Source organism: Rhinolophus sinicus, linkage group LG02, assembly GCF_036562045.2.
Source record: "Rhinolophus sinicus isolate RSC01 linkage group LG02, ASM3656204v1, whole genome shotgun sequence".
Lineage (NCBI taxonomy): Eukaryota > Metazoa > Chordata > Mammalia > Chiroptera > Rhinolophidae > Rhinolophus > Rhinolophus sinicus.
This window is the reverse complement of record NC_133752.1, coordinates 187,290,599-187,310,676: the sequence shown is the minus strand read 5'-3', so window position 1 is coordinate 187,310,676 and position 20,078 is coordinate 187,290,599. Positions and strand designations below refer to the sequence as shown.

Below are 20,078 nucleotides of genomic sequence, written 5' to 3'. Positions count from 1 at the left end.
GGAAATTTTGCCATCTACGAAAACAGGGATGGACCTAGAGGGTGTTGTGTTGAGTGTAGTCAGACAGTGACATTGTCATATGATTTCATTTATAAGTGGACTCTAAAGAACAAAATAAACAAATAAAACAGAAACAGACTCATAGATACAGGGAACATTTTGATGGTTGCCAGATGGAGAGGATTTGGGGGTGGGTGAAAAGGGGGAGGGATTAAGAAGTACAAATTGGTTACAGAGTAGTCATGGGGATGTTGGGTATAGTATAAGGAATATAGTCAATAATATTGTAATAACTAGGTATAGTGTCAGATGGGTACTAGATCTATTGGGGTGATAGATTGGGGGAAGTTGGAAGCAGAGTGAAAAAGGTGAAGGGATTAAGAAATACAAATTGGTAGTTACAAAATAGTCATAGGGATGTAAAATATAGGGAATATAATCAATAATATGGTAATAACTATGTACATTGCCAGGTGGTACAAGTCAAGGGATCACTTCCTAATTATATAAATGTCTGACCTCTATGCTGTATACTTGAAACTAATATAAAATAATACTGAACGTCAACTCTAATTGTAAAATTTTAAAAGGGGGGAAAGATCAATAATATTGTGATAACATGGTACAGTGTCAGATGGTTGCTGGACTTACCATGGTGATCACTTCTTTAGCATAGGGAATATAATCAATATTGTGGTAATAACCCTATAGTGCTAGGTGGGTACTGTTGAATAATTATGATGTACACCTGAAACTAATATACTACTTATATTAGCTATATTTTAATAAAAATCTTAAAAAAAGAAATTCACCATATGGTATATGTGAGTGTTGGTTGAGATATTATAGTAGGTGTTGCTACTGTTCACTTTTATTCAGTGTTACTTCCTGCAGGAAGTTTATGCCTTCTGATTCTTCAAGTCTGATTTGGCCATGTGACCTGCTTTAACCAATTAAATGTGACCAGAAATGCCTTGACTGATCTGTAATAGATAAATAACATGAGTGAGAAATTAACTTTAATTATTTTAAGATGCTGAGGTTGGGGGTTGTTTGTTACCTCAGTGTAACCTAATATATTCTGTCTTAATTGACACACATGCTTGTCCTCCATCTGGAAGGCAAAAACTGTATTCTAGACATCTTTATGTCCTTAAAGCTGTCAGACTACTTTTTAAAACATTTTAGATTATTGTATCTCCTGTAGAAAAGTAGCATTGTATAGTGCAAAGAACATGGGTTTGGAGTCAGACATATCCAAATTAAAATTTTCACTTCATTGCTTAGTTGAGTTACTTTAGAAAATGTCCTTGATGAATTTCAGATTCATCATTTTAAAAGTGAGATAACCTTGTAAAGTTGTTGGGAATATATGTAAAATACCTAGTACAGTAGACATTCAGAGGATGTTCTTTTGCTTACACTCCATTGACTATTGAATGAAGTCTTTAAAATCCTGTTAATCTACCTTCATTAGTTTATTTATTGGATTTGTTGTTAGGTAAATATTTTTTGAACTTCTCCCGTATGTCAGGCATTGTCTAGGCACTGGCGAGTGGTAGACAAGGCCTAGTTCCAGTCTTCAAGGGAGTTACAGCCAAGTGGCCAATAACTCTCCCTCTCTATGGCCAGCTATTAAAATCATGTTAACACTGCAAAGGCCTCTCTCTGCTATCACCACATCCTTGAAATTGTTGCCTAAATTTCTCCCCATCTCAAAAAAGAAAAAAATCCAGAAGTGATTTCTCCCTCCTGATTTTTCAAAGCATATTCATGGTACCCTTATATATCCCTGATAATATATGTAACATTCTGCTATAATAGGTATATTCATGTACATCATGTACATTTTCAAGTTTTTTTCTAGATTTTAAGCTTCTTGAGTATTGGAATCTCATTTATCTTGTATTCCTCAAATAAATGAAATTATGTGACTAATGAACAATAATAATGAACAGCATCCTTAGAAGACGTTTTAGGAATTTATGGGGGCATTTTTGTTCACCACAGTGATTGGAGGGTGCTCGTGGTATTAGTGAGAAGCCAAGAATGGAAGACTTCTTGCAATGCTTAGTATAGTTTCTCAAAATAAATAGTTGTCCTGAGTCCTACATATCTTTCAAATATTCTACCATATGTTTCATGTAAGTGAAAAACTTATTCATATTTTTCTACTCTAGAGCTTAAATCCATTTTTATAGGGAAATACTGGGACTTTACTTACACAATTTTAATATATACTGAGTTTTCCTGAAATATATTTATCACCTGTGTAAATCACTGAAACATTGTACTTTGTTTTTTCCAGAACTTTACTAAATCTTGCTCTACATTACAGAAAATAATGTCACCAAAGTCAATCCCACTCAGAATGTTTGAGTCACCAATAATACAACTCTATCGGTCTGTTTTTGTAGCTGTTGAATTTAAATATCACCCTGTATTTATTGTCCTCTTGTGCCATGCCCAGATATTTACATATAGAAATAAATGTTACTTTTTAAAAATAAATGACTTCCTTTAGTTTCTCCTATATGTTATATTAGAGTATTATATAGTGCTTTAAAGTTCTGTATGTAGATATGTTATGTTATTTATGAATTGCATTTCAGAATTTAAAAGAGGACATTGCAAAATATTTGTTGTAAAAAGGGACATTGTGTCATGGTAAATATATATATAGGTCCACTGATATATTACCATTAGAGCTTGGCAAAATACAAAATTTGCTTTTAAAATATACATTTAATCTTTACTGAACATTAAACTATTCTCTTTAGGGAAAATGTGTACCATAAATATTCTGGCAATTTGAATAATGATTAATTTAAATAAAAGCACTAAAATGTTACAAACCAGAAAAAAGCATATGTAAATTTTATGCAATTTATAGAGACAAACTGCTATTTATAATTTTAAATTTCTAATAAACACCATAGACTTTAGTTAATGACTGAGACTCTCCATTTTGTTTTATTGTAGTTAATATATCCAGAACTTTAATTTTTAAAAATTTTACTCTCTTGTTGTTTCATGAAGAGTATAGGGGAGGATATTTTGCATGTGGTTTTAATGATCTTCATTTATATTCTTTAAATCAGTTCTCTAGAGTCAACAATGAATTGTTTTGGTTTAGATATTCTAAATGTAGTTTTCATTGTTGAGCGTATGATATGATATATTTTATAAACTGAAGTGCAGAACCAGATGGCTTTATTCTGGTATGATACATATTAATTCATAATGCCTTGTTTTCAGCAGCAGTGGGATTATGTTATATCCTACCATTGCCTTTTTTAGACTACTTTATAGACAGAACTAGAAATTCTAGTTATATAAAGCTGTTCTAGCACAGGCTGGAAAGTAGGTCATTGTGACTGGGAGTGTATCAAACCGCCCACTGGTTGCTATAGCAGTGACCTACTTTGAGAAACAATTGCTGTTGATTCATGTTGAAATCATCCTTTGGAAATGGTATAAGGAAACTCACTGACTGTATTTTTTTCTAATAGCAATAGGTAGTGATCTCTAGAGGTTAAAAAAAACCTTAAAATGTTTAAAGTGAAGCAATGTGTTTTCTCACCTAACACCTCTGTAATTTATTATGAGTAGTACAATTAGTATTGTAATTAAATAACATGAGAACCGTGCTTCTATGTAGGCAATACAGTTATGCAAAGGGATGATGTACTGGGTTTTACTACCCTTAGGCCTACTTAAAAACCAATCTGTTGCATGTAGTTCATGCATTATTAATTGAGTCGTCAAATGATTATAGTTTCAAGAGAACAGTAAATACGCCACATTGGAGGTCTGAAAATAAATTACTGTTAAAAGTGTACTCTATGTACTTTCAATGTACAGTATTATAGTAAACCTCTTCATTCAGTATTGGATGCCTATTCTGAGGACCTGCACTTGTAATATATAGAAATTGAAATTGGTGTGTTCTCTGGAACTTGTTGAATCTGAACTCAGACAGAACTCACTCACTTCCCAGCTGAGGGTAAAGGATGAAAGGTTAGACTTTATATATCACCCTTTCAAGTAACATTATTTGTTCAGCACTAAAAAGAAACCTTACCTGTCCATAAGTTGATACTTTGAACCTGGGATATTGGAGGTTTTATTTTATGGTATTAACAAGGAAGAATTATATGCTTAGAGATAAGTTGATTGAGTCTTAATATCACTGTATCTTGCCATATATATTAATATTTATGCCTTGTCACTGGGAAAGATTTTCATAGAACCTTCAGGGGAATTCACATTCAGGGGAAGTTAGGAGTTCAAAATGATTCTGTACATAGGTGTAGACATCCAACTAATTCATAGTCTTCTGTTGTCATACCCAGATATTTGCATGTAGAAATACACGTTACTTTTTAAAAATACATAAATTATTCCCAAGGGAGAATAATTACAACTTCTGCTTAATGACTATCGAGTACTAGTGATTCTACTAGGTGATTTATGCTGTTTATAATCCTTTCAACAGTTGTACAAGACAACTCTATAGGTCATTTTATCCTATTTCTAATCTTTTCAACAAATTGTATCAGGTACATATTTGTTTGTCAAATGTAGAAACCAAAATCTAAGTTAAGAAACTGTGTAGTTAGAAATGAGAGCGATACTTTATTTGAAATCCATCAGGAGAAGGTTATGATGGCTATAATATAAGATACAGTCTGAAAGTTTCTCTAGGATGAGGTACATATATTCTTTGACAATTTAGAGAATGGAGAAGTTACTTTCAGCTGGAAGACTGAAGATTGCTAGGGCATGAACTTGAAGAGCTAGGAAATTGGGGAAAAGGTATTCCAGGCTGAGGAAGGAACATGGAGTAAATTCCAGGAGATTGAATGTTCTGGGGAAAAGAGAAGTAGTAGGAGGGAAAGGGGAGTGGTAGGAAATGAGCCAGGAACTCTAAGTTAGTGGCCAAGGAAAAGAATTTGTTCTTTATTCAATAGGGAGTGAGTCTTTTAAGACCTTTGTACGGGAAAGTGTGCCTCAGGAAGATTTGGTGTTGTGTACGTATAAAATGGATTAGAGTGGAGAGAGATTGTTGGTAGGCAGATCTATTTTAAGGCATTGTAATAAATAATGCCAGCAAAAAGATAATAAACACTAGAATTATTGTAGCAAGAATAGAAGTGGTAGGAAGGAAGGGACAAAAAATAATAGATAACACAATATAATCATGGTTACTATGGGTGGCACACTGTTTTAAGAACTTCACATATATTAATTTAGTTAACTCTCAAAACAGTGCTATGTATGATATGAGTCCTATTACTATCCCAATTTTACAAATGAAGAAATTAGAACTTTTCAGGATTGATTAAAGGTTAGTAATTTTTTGCTAGACCTATTAAATTATGGGATATCTGTGCAATGGAATACGAAGAAATCATGATAAATTATGCCATAGAACTATTTCCATTGCTTTCAAAACATGTTCACTATATATTAAACCAGGTTTACAGTAGATACACTATTTCTCAGTTTTGTTCCATTTTGAAGGAGTGTATGCTGATTATCAATTTTAAACCCTTTTATGAAGTAAAATAAAAAAGTGTATGTTTTTCTGTTCTTCACCCCCACCCCAAACTCTCACTCCCCAAGGGTAGCTATTATTAATAGCTTGGTGTAAGTATCCTTCTAGTTATTTTTTTATGCACATATAACTGTACGGTCAATGTAAATTTTGTTTTATTAAAATGATATACTATATAGTTTTAAAAGTCATTGTGCAAAAAGTCTTGTAACAAAGGAGAGCATCGCTGTGTGTTCTCCATCCTGCTTTTTCTTTCTTTTCTCCCTTTCTTCCTCCTCCTCAGACCCCTCCGGTTCAAGCCGTTGTTTCTCAGTCTAGTTGTGTGTAGGACACAGCTCCCTGGCCCCTGCTGGTGTTACGAGATTTTTTCAATCTAGTTGTGGAGGGCGCAGCTCAGCTCCAAGTCCAGTCACTGTTTCCAGTCGCAGGGGGCACAGTCCACCATCCCATGCAGGAATTGAACCAGCAACCTTGTTGAGAGCTTGTGCTTTAACCACCTGAGCCATCCAGCCGCCCTTGTGCTCAAATTCTTAAGTTATTCGCTTTCTTAGAGTGATTAAATAGGATGTTTCCATTTTTTTCCCAGTAGAAAATGTTCTAGATTTTTCTTTTCTTTTTTAAACTTTTATTTATTATAAGTGTGTTTTTGCAGGACCCATCAGCTCCAAGTCAAGTAGTTGTTTCAGTCTAGTTGTGGAGGGCGCAGCTCACAGTGGCCCATGTGGGGACTAAGCCGGCAACCTTGTTAAGAGCACCGCGCTCTAACCAACTGACCTAACCGGCCGCCCTGAAAATGTTCTAGATTTTTCATGTTGGCTTTTCTTTATGAACTTGAATTCATTTCATCAAGTTTAAACAATGAGATCAATTCATTTAATTACTTTATTTCTTTTTTTCCCTCCCCACCCCCTTTATTTCTTTATATAATTTTTATGTTTACAAATTAAACTTTTGCTAACAGTCACTATTATTTAATGAAAGCGATTTAATTTAGGAACTTCATTAAAATACTAAGAAACTTGTGTAATTTAAAAGAATTATAAGTATGATTTTTGGAAGCAGTAATTTATATATCAATTAACAGTAATAAGATGATAAGAGGTGTAATAAGATGTTGGGGTTGGCATTTTAACTCTTAGAATAACATAATTTTGTAATATTTTATATCTTCTAAATATATATTTTAATACTAAATAAGAATTTTAGTAATTATTATTCTCTCTAGGTTTTTGCTTCAATGTCTTGAAGACCTTGATGCTAATTTGCGGAAATTAAACTCTCGGCTGTTTGTGATTCGTGGACAACCAGCAGATGTGTTTCCCAGGCTTTTCAAGGTAATTATGAATAAAATAGCAATCTTTTGTCAAAGACACATATTTGGTAAATAAGGTGTTTTGGGTAATTTAAAGTGTGGGAAATATAAGTATTTTTAAATAAAAATGTGGGTTTTCTTTAATTAAAAAAAAGTTACACATTAAAATCAGACATTGAAAGAAGTGGTTTATAATGAAAAATTAAATCTTTTTTATTATTAGTTGTACAAAACAATGTAATAGTTAGACATCTATACCCCTCAGAAAGCAATAACCCCCCGCCCCCAATTTTACTGTCCCTCTAACATCATATATAGCTGTTACAATTCCATTGACTCTATTCCCTATGCTGTACTCCATGTCTGTGACCATATATATATATATATATATATATATATATACACACACACATATACATACATACATGTATATATGTATGTATATTTGATTGTAGTTGACATTCAATATTATTTAGCTTCAGCTTCAAGTGTATAGCGCAGTGGTCAGGCACCTATACATTCTTTCTTCTACCTTAAATTACTAGTTCCCTTCCCAGAAGTAACAACTACTCCTAGTTTCTTGTGTATTCATTAGAAATACTTTTTTTTTTAAGTCCTTTAAAAGTCAGTAGCTCTGTAATTCTGTTTTTGTTTTTAAATTTTTTATTGGGGAATGTTGGGGAACAGAGTGTTTTTCCAGGGCCCATCAGCTCCAAGTCATTGTCCTTCAATCTAGTAGTGGAGGGCGCAGCTCAGCTCCAAGTCCAGGCACTGTTTTCAATCTAGTTGCAGGGGGCGCAGCCCACCATCCCTTGCGGGAGTTGAACCGGCAACCGTGTGGTTGAGAGCCCACGCTCCAACCAGCTGAGCCATCGGCAAGCTCAGCGGCAGCTCATTGACTTCATTCTAGTTGTTCGCTGGCCCATGTGGGAATTGAACTGGCAGCCCCATTGCCCAGAGCTCGCGCTCTAACTAACTGAGCCACCTGTCCTCCCCGGTGTTTTGTGTGTTTTTTTTAAATCTGTAGAATCTTAAAAATCTCCTAGTCTTATTTCCCCCTTTTTTTTCCAAATGAAAAAATTAGTCCTAGAGAGATTCAGTGAGTTACTAAGATCATACAACTAGCTCATGAAGTACTCAGACCAGAATCTGAATTTCCTGGCTGTCTTTTTTTAATTCATCCTTTCCTATTTACTATCATTAGAATTCTTAATGTGTATCAGCTTTTTTTTCTTGCAGCTGTTTGATTCATCAAATTTTTATAATAGCAATGTTTCTATTTCTAATGCAGAAGAGAACAATTCCTTTCCCTGAATGAGAATGTCCCCCATGCTGGGAATCAAATCAACACTGCCTAGCCTTTTTCCATCGGTATGAAAGAAACCTTCGATGTTTAGAGTTTGGCTAATGCAACAGTTTGGGCTAGTGAAAATTTATTACATTAAAGTTTGTTCACTATTGTAGCTGCTTAGAGTCAGAATTTAACTGAGGAACATGGAAGAGTTCTGAGTAGAAAGCATATCAGAGACAATGGTAATATTAATAGTTTATTTGCAACTCATGAGTAAAAATGTATGTGAGGATAATCGCTTCAACCCTCTAAATTCATGCAGTATAAGTAAAATGAATCGTAAGAGGATTTTAGTTGCCTTAAAATAAAATAAAAACCCTTTTATTTACTTGTTTTTTAAAAACTTGTTTTAAGTCCACAAGTCTTTTGTGTTCTTTGTTTTGTGCTTTTTTCTGCCTCAAATAGCATATTATTAGATCAAACTGTCTTCTGCAATTAGATGATGTCCTGTCTTGTCATTTTGTCATAGAGACAGTGGTTTCAACATGGGCCATAAAATACAGATACATAAACACAAGCACATACACATAGAGGGTTTATTATTTTATTCTGATTTTTCATTGGGCTACATATAGAAGTCTATATAAAATGCCATTTATGAAAATTTCCTTTCATATTTATTTACTGGGTTTAGAGCCATAGGAGGAGTTAATTTCTTTTTTATTGCATTGATTTAAAAAAATTTTTGTTTAGCATGTGTTTAAAAAAAGAAAAGCCTAAAAGAATATACAATAAAAGAAGGTCTCCTTTCCACCCCTAACCTTTACACCCCCAGTTTCTCTGAGGGAAAAGATTCTTTTGTTTGGAACTAGCTGACTCATTTACATGATTGTCTCAGGTTCTATTATTCTAGTACAGAAAATAGTGAGAATTTTTAATAGATAAGTATCCTATTTCCCACATTGGAGGTACAGCTACTAGCTTAGACCTGATAACAGTGCCTTTAGTTTATTGGGATGGTGACAGTGGTTCCAGTGTTGATGTCCCCTCTAATATGTATCTTCTCCTCCCTATAGCATTCATTCACTTTATTCCATTTACAATGAATAGACTGAGACATGGTGTCAGAGCGTTTCTGTACACACATATTTACACACATATATGTCTGATAAACTGTGTGTTTTTTTATGTTTTGAACTTAGAATTTTTCTTAAATTTCTAACAATATAGGCTGACAAAATGGCTTTTAAAAAAAAATTTCCTTTTTTCATGTTCTACTGAAGAAATGATAAACTTAGCAGACACTAGCCTAGGCAAAACTTGGATGACACTATTAATCATAGGTAAATTATGTAAATTATTATTATTATTATGCAGTTAAATCTTGCATTTCCACATTTGGTACCAGGCTGGTAAGCTACGAAGACCATGCACATTCTAGGCTCTGCAGAAACTTTTTTTTTTTTTTTTGGCCGGGGGGGGGGGGGGGGGGGGGGGGGAACAGGACTTTATTGGGGAACACTGTGTACTTCCAGGCCTTTTTTTCCCAAGTCAAGTTGTTGTCCTTTCAATCTCAGTTGTGGAGGCTGCTGTTCAGCTTCAAGTTGTTGTTCTTTCAGTCTTAGTGGTGGAGGGCACAGCTCAGCTCCAGGTCCAGTTGCCGTTGCTAGTTGCAGGGGGCACAGCCCACCATCCCTTGCGGGAGTCGAACCGGCAACCTTGTGGTTGAGAGAATGCGCTCCAACCAACTGAGCCATCTGGGAGCTCAGTGGCAGCTCAGCTCAAGGTGCCGTGTTCAATTTTTAGTTGCAGGGGACGCTGCCCACCATCCCTTGCGGGAGTCGAGGAATTGAACTGGCAACCTTGTGGTTGAGAGCCCGCGCTCCAACCAACTGAGCCATCTGGGAGGCAGCTCAGCTGAAGGTGCCGTGTTCAACCTTAGTTGCAGGGGGCGGAGCCCACCATCCCTTGCGGGACTCGAGGAATTGAACTGGCAACCTTGTGGTTGAGAGCCTACTGGCCCATGTGGAAATCGAACTGGCAGCCTTCGGAGTTAGGAGCATGGAGCTCTAACCGCCTGAGCCACCAGGCTGGCCCCTGCAGAAACTTTTTATGAAGAGTGTAAAGTATTGGTTTAAAATATTTTCATTATATCCAAGAAACAGACGTGGATAAAATCTTTATTGATGGACACACCGAAACATAAGATGTTTAGTTCAAAATTGCAGAATAAATCAAAGAAGAACATATAAAGCCACTAACATTTCAATGCATAAAATTTATATTATCCTTTTTTAGTTATTTTGGATTCTTTATTATTTTATGGTACACGCTCATTTTAATAAGCTAATTTATTCAACAGATATTGATTGAGTGCCTACTGTATACAAAGCAGTGTTCAAGGTGCCAGGGGTATAGTAGTGAGCGAAACAGAAAATGTTTCTGCCTTCATAGAGCTTATACTATAGTGGGAAGGAAACAGATGATAAATAAGTATAAATATGTTGTGTCAGGTAGTGTAATATGTGCTAAAATAAAGCGTGGGATAGTAAGTGCAAAGATGAGTGTAGGGTAGTTACTTTACATGTCCTCATGGGAGGCCTCACTGATAAGGTGATATCTGAACACACATATGAAGGGACTGAGCCATGCAGATATGTGAGTTGTGATACATGGAATCCACAGTATTTTGTAGCTTATTCCATCAAAAGGTGGAGTTTATTTTCCTGTGCTCTTAAATCACGGTTGGCCTTATAACTTATTTTGACTAAGTGCCAAAGGAAACCTTCTGTTCCAAATATTAGGCCTTAAATGACCTTGCAACTTCTATCTTTGCCCTCTTGGAATGCTTCTTGTACCATGCAAAGAAACTTGGGTTAAAATACCAAATTATAGGAGACCACAGGTAGAGAGGGAAGTACAACCAACAGCCAGCTCCCAGGTCTGAGATGTGTAAGAGAGATCATCTTAGGTTCTCCAGCCCCAGCCAAGCTGCCAGCTGACTGCAGGCTCGTGAGTGACCCCAGATGAGACCAACAGAAGAACTATCTAGTTAACTGACAGACTTGTGAGAATTAATAATTTCTTTGAAGCTGCTAAGATAACAGAACATAGGGACAGAGGATTGAAAGTAGAAGGAACAGCAGTTACAAAGGCCATGATGTGGCAGTGTGTCATGACTTGTTTAGGAACAACAGGGAGGACCAGCATAGCTAGGACACAGTGAGTGAAAGAAGAGATGGGGTCAGAGAAGTTGCAGGAAGCCAGATCAGAGGCCTGTGTAGACCATGAAAAGGACTTTGGCTATTACTCTCAGTGAAATGGGATACCACGGGAGATTTTTCAGTAGAGGAGTGACCTGATGTCAAGTTTTAAAAGACTCACTTAGACTGTTTGTAGAGAATAGACTTGGGAGAGTGGAAGGTGTTGTAAAGGCAGAAACAGATCAGTTAGGAGGCCGTGACAGTTATTCAGAAACAAGATGATGGTGACTAGGACTAGAGGAGTAGTAGAGGTGTTGAGAAGTAGTAGGATTTTAGATATACCTTTTAAATGTATGTGGTATACGAGGTCTGATAGTTAAGTTCATGAACTCATCCTAGAAAAAGTGCTACATACCTCATTGCTGAATATCACTCTGGTCACCTTCGAAGTACTCCCCTTGGGAAATTATGCACCGACTCCCGTGCCTAGTTTACCCTTCAAAGCAATTTTGGAACTTTTGTTCTGGAATGGCCATCAGAGCTGTCGTCATACTACCCTTGATGTCCTGAATGTCATCAAAATGTTGTCTTTTCAATATTTCCTTTATCTTCGGGTAAAGAAAGAAGTCATTGGGGGCCAGATCAGGTGAGTAGAGAGGGTGTTCCAATACAGTTATTTATTTACTGGCTGAAAACTCCCTGATAGACAGTGCCATGTGAGCTGGTGCATTGTCGTGATGCAAGAACCATGAATTGGCGAAAAGTTCAGGTCGTTTTCATCTAACTTTTTCACGCAGCCTTTCCAGCGCTTCCAAATAGTAAACTTGGTTAACTGTCCAGTTGGTACAAATTCATAATGAATAATCCCTGTGATGTCAAAAAAGTTTAGCAACATCGTTGCAACAAGTTCGTGAACTTAAATTGTCAGACCTCATATAGCCTTTGCTGTAAAGTCTGTTATGTCTGGTATAAGTATTGCTACCCCAGCTTTTTTTTCGTTTCCATTTTCATGAAATATCTTTTTCCATCCCTTTACTTTCAGCCTGTGTGTATCTTTCGATCTGAAGTGAGTCTCTTGGTGGCAGCATATGTAAGGGCCTTGTTTCCTTATTCGTTCAGCCTCCCTATCTTTTGATTGGAGCATTTAGTTTATTTACATTTAAAGTAATTGTTGATAGGTTTCTAGTTACTGTCATTATATTATTCATATTTTTTATCTTTTTTCTTTCATTTTAAAGAAGTCCCTCTAACATTTCCTTGTAATATTGGTTTGGTGTTGATGAACTCCTTTAGCTTTTTCTTGTCTGGGAAGCTCTTTATCTGTCCTTCAATTTTAAATGATAGCTTTGCTGGATAGAGTAATCTTGGTTGTAGGTCCTTATTTTTCATCACTTTGAATATTTTGTGCCAGTCCTTTCTGGCCTGCGAAGTTCCTGTTGAGAAATCAGCTGACAATCTATGGAAGCCCCCTTGTAGGTGTTAGGTTGGTGCAAAAATAATTGCTGTTTAAAAGATTAAAAATAATTGCAAAAACCACAATTACTTTTGCACCAACCTAATAACGAACTGCTTTTCTCTTGTTACTTTTAGGATTCTCTGTTTGTCTTTAACCTTTGGCATTTTAATTATGATGTGTCTTGGTGTTGGCCTCTTTGGGTTCATCTTGTTTGGGACTCTGTGCTTCCTGGGCTTGTATTTCTATTTCCTTCATCAGGTTAGGGAAGTTTTCCATCATTACTTCTTCAAAAAGATTTTCAATTCCTAGCTTTCTCTCTTCTTCTGGTACCCCGATGGTGCAAATGTTGTCACGCTTAATGTTGTCCCAGAGGCCCCTTAAAGTATCCTCAGTTTTTTGGATTCTTTTTTCTTTTTGCTGTTGTGATTGGGTATTTTTTGCTACCTTATTTCCTAAATCGCTGATTCGATCCTCTGCTTTATCTAACCTACTATTGATTCCCTGTAATATATTCATTTTCGTTATTGTATTCTATATTTCTGACTGGTTCTTTTTCATGTTTTTGATCTCCATTTTTATGTTTCCTATCTCTTTGTTGAAGTTGTCCCAGAGATCACTGAACATCCTCATAACCAGTGTTTTGAACTATGCATCTGATAAATTACCTGTCTCCATTTTCAGTTCTTTTTCTAGAGCTGTGTTCTGTTCTTTCATTTGAGATATGTGCATATGTTATTCATTAGTTGTTTTTCGAGAAATTATTTCTAGAAACAATAGGACAAATGCCCCAAAATGTTTAAGATATATGCATAAAGATAAAGATATGCAATGCAAGGTTTATAATAGCAATTAAAAAAAAAAAAAAAACGAAAAACCAAGCATTGTTGCGGACAGCCCTTGTCTAATCTGTACAGGTTTGGAGAATTACAGTATGTTATCATATAGTCAGTTAAATAGTGGTGGAATTACAGGTGATTTTTTTTCTTTGAAAGATATATCAGAACAGATTTTAGAATTTAAAAAAACTTTATTACTTCCCTGGGAAACCACTTAATTCCCTGAAGTCACAGTCTCCTCATTGAAAATCACTGTAAGATGTGCAGAACTTATTAATATAGCACCGGACATTCAAATAACTGTTATTATTATTACTATCTCCATCTTTTCCACAGTTAACATTTTTTGGTACTCAGAAATAAAACAGTACCCCAGCAAAGCAGCTTATACCATAATATCTTCAAAGATTTATTAAAGACCAATTCTGAGAATCAGCAGGTATAAATTCAGGTATTCTGGCTCTCTGTGAACTTGAACAAGTCCTTAGATTTTAAAAATAACCATATCTGCAAAATGGAAATACCAAGTGCCAAACTCTGAGATGTATTTTGAGGAGCAAATGAGGTAACGTAAGTGTAAATTATTTGAAAAAGTAAAGTGCTATACAAACACACTTAGTGTAGGAAGCTGGTTTCAAGCATATTGCTAAATTGTGTCTTGCCTAGCATAATGCTTGATATCTAGTAAGCATACATTTCTTATTTATAAATTGAATTTATAAATTGTACATTTTCTTCCTGCATATTCAGTGTTTGATTTATGAATAATTATTTGATATATAGAGATTGAGCTTTTCATTTTTTTCCAGCCTGTATTGTTATAATGGAAAAATTATTCTTAAAATTTGTGTACATTTTTGCCCCTTTATCTTATTTTAGGAGTGGAACATTACTAAACTTTCAATTGAGTACGATTCTGAGCCCTTTGGAAAGGAACGAGATGCAGCTATTAAGAAACTTGCTACTGAAGCTGGAGTAGAAGTAATTGTACGAATTTCACATACATTATATGACCTAGACAAGTAAGTATTTTTTTGTTTTTTTAATTATAGTAAAATACACATAGCATGTTTGTTATCTTAACCATTTTTAAGTGTATAGGTCAGTAGTAGTAAGTACATAGACAAATAAGTTTTAATCTGTGGGACTTAGGTTTATAAAATGGAAATAACATATGCATAATAGAGTTGTGGGAGACTTAAGTAAATATATATCAAACCCTTCGCATTTTAACTGCTATGATTTTTGCTTACCTAGCAACTGATATGAAAATTACAGACATAGTGCATAAGATAAAAATACTCAGATTTTTAGTTTTTAAGCTATTAAGGGTGTCAAAATACTCCTTGACTGTTCTAATTCAGCCTACTGTGATCTTGCCTTTCTGGGCTCTTAGTAATATTAATTTCATAGTTTATATGCTACATAGGTATAAACTGCCTTGATATATTTTGTATGATTGTCTTAAGTTATTTTACTTTGTGTGTATATATCTTATATATCTAGATTTTAAGTCCAGATGCAATTTATGTGAAATATTTTTTTTGCATAGCTGTAGTCCTCTGAACAATGGTATAATACTATATTTCTCAAAGTGTATTTCTTGAAATATCAGTCCTTAGTGATGTTTTGTCCAACAAAGTCTGTGGTCAAGTTTAAATTTAGGAAATATACGAGCTCGTATGCTATGAGTTTTGAGGGTTCATTAAGATTCATTAACTTATGAATCTTTGACGTACTGTTGTCCTCACAAGTGCTGAATTCTCATAAGTTATGTACCTTTTAAATTATTTTCCTTTTTTAGTTATTTACACATTTTATCAAGTTAATAAAGTGAATTCTAAGTAACATGAAAAACTAGTTAATTTTTTTCCACTTTTCCAGTGTATCAAAAAATTTTGGTTTGATTCCGGCACGGGTCTTAATTGATATTAAGCCAGAAGTCATACATCCTTTGATAATAAACTTGTCTTCTAGTTTACCAGTTTTCTTAACTTTAGGGAGCTGATAGCAAGAAGGTATAACAGGATAAGAGCAGTTCCTTCTAAGTAGAAGATTCAGTGTTACACATAAAATTGGATTGTTTATTGGATTGAATGTGTATATTTACTATATATAATCCATCATAAAATCATGTGACATACAGAAAACATTTTTTCTAAGGTTCTTATTTTGCTTCTGTTAAGTAATTAGCAGTGTCTTCCATAGTGTCATTGCAGTATTGTTGCAATTGACGAATTTCATGATGACCCTATGTATAACCTTAAAGTATTATACCAAAGCAAAATTACTAAAAGCAGAGAGGATGGTTTTTATGATGATTACTTTCTGTACTTTCTGTACATACAGTTATATATGGCATAATGAAAAATGTACTGTATTTGGATTAAGAAAACCTTGATTTGCTATTTATTAGCTATGTGACCTTGACTAATGTATTAACTGTCTTGGTAGGCTTCAGTTTCCTACCATAAAATAATGGAGTTGGATTTTATCAGTAATTCTTTATGAAGGCTAAATGCTAAGCAAATGGCCTTAGTAAAAAAGAATAGTTATTCCCAAATAGCAACTAATCCAAACTATCATTGGCAAAGGCTAATCTTTCCTTTTAGTATGGCTTGATTGAAGCAATCAGTGATCAAAAGTCAATATAAAATATGTACATAGGATACATAAAATACATTAGGCTGGTGCAAAAGTAATTGCAGTCTTTGCAATTATTTTTAACCTTTTAAACCGCAATTCGTTTTGCACCAACCTAATATATATGATATATATATGCTGACATTTTTAACAAAGTCATGAACACAATAGAAAATAGTAAGTGATTATCATTACAGTAATATAGAATTCTAATTAACGAGACTTGTTTGCTCCTTGATATAATATTGGCCTGGTTAAGTTTTTATTGATGATTAAGGGATTCTTTGAGCTGAGTTATAATAAGTTTTTACATTTTCATTTTTTTTTTTTGTTACTGCCTTCAGGCTAAGTTAGCCACTTGTTTTTTTCACTCATAGATGCCCTTTGTCTTAAAGGTTTTAGTGTTTGCATACTGTATATTTTTGACACCTAACAGATGTTTAGAATATGAAGGAAATGATTTTTAGATTCATTAACCATTTTTAACAAGTTTCCTGGTCATTCTCCTACAAGTCTTAAGTAATTAATTTTATTTTCTGATTTTAAGCCTTTTCAGAGCTTATCAATCAAAATATATTATAATTTTCTTATACTAACTGCATTTTATTAACTTTTGTAATAGGATCATAGAACTCAATGGTGGACAGCCCCCTCTTACTTATAAAAGATTCCAGACTCTCATCAGCAAAATGGAACCACTGGAGATACCAGTAGAGACAATTACTTCAGAAGTGATAGAAAAGTGTGTAACTCCTCTGTCTGATGACCATGATGAGAAATATGGAGTCCCTTCACTGGAAGAACTAGGTGGGTATAAATGATAATAATTGTGAAGCTTAAGAATTAATAAATCACTTAGAAAACCCACTTCTAATTTAACATGTAACATATTTTGCATTAAGAGGGAAAGAAGAAAGGAGAAAAAAGAAAAGAAACTCAAACTAAGAAGTGATAGATCTGTATATTTATGTTTTCTAAAATATGTGATCTATTTGCTGTCACCTTAAGATGTGCATTCTACAGAATAGAGAACATGTTATATCCTCTATGTGTGAGGATCTCTCCCGGGCGCTCAATTCATTTTTATGCGACTGTCATAACTTTTATGCAAAGTAATATTTTTTCACAATTATTGTGGTTAAATAAAAATTATTTTTGTTCCAGAAGAATGACAATTTTATAAATTTTTTTTAGGTTTTGATACAGATGGCTTACCCTCTGCAGTATGGCCAGGTGGAGAAACTGAAGCACTTACACGTTTGGAAAGGCATCTGGAAAGAAAAGTATGATAATATAGATCATGCTCGTATTTCCAGCTAGCATTTTAAAAATAATTTACTCTATTTAAAAAAAACAAAAAATAGACTGTTGAAAAAGGGTCGAGAGAAATACTTAAAATAGCATAAACCTAATTGTTTGAAAATTACTATAACAACTCTCTCTTCATTTAAATACCTTTTCTCTCCTCTTCTGATTATTTCCTTTTTAGCTACTACCAATACTACTTTTCTTTCTGTGTAAACTGGTATCTGATGACCATAACTTTAAAGCTAGGATAGAGTTCTTCTTTTTTACCTTTACTTCGGTGTCAGAGACAGGCTGAAGGTGCTCTCAGCCTTTTGTTAGGAATTTGAAGATAATTTATTTCACGTGAGTATGTGCTATATGAGGATCGCTGAAAAAAATAAAAAGCTCACTTGTATCCTTTCTTTTTTATTAAAACATATCATTTGTGGCTGAATAATAAGATTTTATTACGCAAGATCTATGTAGCTTTTATTTTGAATCTAAATTTTAAATACTCTTTTAAAATGGAAAAGACAACGGGTGTAATTCTCTCTGTGTTTTCAGGCTTGGGTGGCAAACTTTGAAAGACCTCGAATGAATGCGAATTCCCTGCTTGCTAGCCCTACTGGACTCAGTCCTTACCTCCGATTTGGTTGCTTGTCATGTCGACTGTTTTACTTCAAACTAACAGATCTCTACAAAAAGGTATTAACTAAAACTGGATGTTATTTTTCAAAGTACTTTTTTAAAAATTGCTTATAATACATCTTTGCTTTTTAATCTTAGGTAAAAAAGAACAGTTCCCCTCCCCTTTCCCTTTATGGGCAACTATTATGGCGTGAATTTTTCTATACGGCAGCAACAAATAATCCACGCTTTGATAAAATGGAAGGAAATCCCATCTGTGTTCAAATTCCTTGGGATAAAAATCCTGAGGCTTTAGCAAAATGGGCAGAAGGCCGGACAGGTTTTCCGTGGATTGATGCTATCATGACACAGCTTCGTCAGGAGGGTTGGATTCACCATTTGGCCAGACATGCAGTTGCTTGCTTCCTGACACGAGGTGACTTGTGGATTAGTTGGGAAGAAGGAATGAAGGTATGTGTTCTTTTACCTTATATAGCATGGTCTTATTTTAAAGGACTTTATACCTTATTAAAATAATTCCTACAAGTTATCCACTATGTAGATTCATTTATAGTCTAGTTTTTCAATGGGGGAAGCATTTAATTCCCACAATACAGTCACATTTGGAGAGCAAAATGGTGTAATCAGACAGGAGAAATGGTGAAAACTGGTTCAGTTAACCTAAAGTTATTTCTACGGCTAAACCAGCCTAGGCATCAAGGAACTATAAGATTTAACACTTTGGACTTATTGTATTAATATATTTATAGGTGATCATTTCTGTCCCAAAAAGGATTCACCCAAGAATTCTTAGAAATAGTGAATTCGTAGTATAAATTTTAAAATATATATTATTTTACCTCATTTCAACATCACAGCTTTGTAGTAATACTTGTGATATGTAAAGTGAAGCATACTACATTTTGTGACATCATCTTATGGTTATATGTAACAGGATTTACATATATGTTTTACATTCCTACCTGTATCATAAATTTATCCTATCCAAGGACCATTTCTGATCCTATGGTTTTTTTGCATCTCTTATATTTCCTAGTACAAAGTTGTACATGAGGTAGATGTATAGCACATTCTTAATGAATTTATAAAAAATAATTTATTTTGATTCAGTTTCCCTTTTGGATCAAGAATTTTCAAATTTAAACTCTACAATACCAGTGCATTTAAAAGTTTATTGGTTAATATCCAGACACCTGAGGATTTTCCAGTTCTTTTTTTGTTTGGACCTAGTTTGGTGTTTTCTTTTTTCAATTACGGTTGACATTCAATATTATATTAGTTTCATGTGTACAGCATAGTGGTTAGACACATATTTTATGAAGTAATTCCCCCCCAATAAGTCTAGTATCCACCTGGCACCGTACATAGTTATTACAGTATTATTGGCTGTATTCCATATAGCCAAAACTGCACTTTACATCCCCATGACTGTTTGTAACTGCCAGGTTGTACTTCTTAATCCTTTCACCTTTTCCACCCAGCCCTTCAACACCTCTCCTATCTGAATGCCAGTGCATTTCAAAACGTCATTTATATTTGGATGCTCCCTTTATGTAGGCCAGTGTACCAAGCTTCTGAGTTTCTGTTGGTGATTTATTTGGTAGCATTTTGTGTTCCTGAAAGTATTTACTTCTTCCATTTTTTAAATCTCCTCATGTCTCTTTTAAATTGGTGACTTGAGTAATTTTTTTTATCCTCCTCCCACATAGCACTGCAAAGATTAGAAAGGTAAATTCTATCCAGAAATCTACTTATATTACTGATATATTTCTTTTCCTGAAATAACTCATTATGGAACAGAGCATAGACAAGGAAGCTAACTTTGGAATTATTTTTTTGGTT

General features: G+C 34.4%; 1 protein-coding gene across 2 annotated transcripts in view; it reads left to right on the top strand.

Moving 5' to 3' along the window:
* The window catches only part of CRY1 (cryptochrome circadian regulator 1), a 45,214-nt gene that overhangs the window by 17,357 nt on the left and 7,779 nt on the right, over positions 1 to 20,078 (top strand). For both annotated transcript variants that reach the window (XM_019728431.2, XM_074326260.1), the window contains exons 2-7: positions 6,786 to 6,894; positions 14,538 to 14,680; positions 16,924 to 17,108; positions 17,496 to 17,584; positions 18,153 to 18,293; positions 18,375 to 18,686. In XM_019728431.2, coding sequence (XP_019583990.1) covers positions 6,786 to 6,894; positions 14,538 to 14,680; positions 16,924 to 17,108; positions 17,496 to 17,584; positions 18,153 to 18,293; positions 18,375 to 18,686 — 979 coding nt within the window. The remainder of the gene's footprint in view (positions 1 to 6,785; positions 6,895 to 14,537; positions 14,681 to 16,923; positions 17,109 to 17,495; positions 17,585 to 18,152; positions 18,294 to 18,374; positions 18,687 to 20,078) is intronic.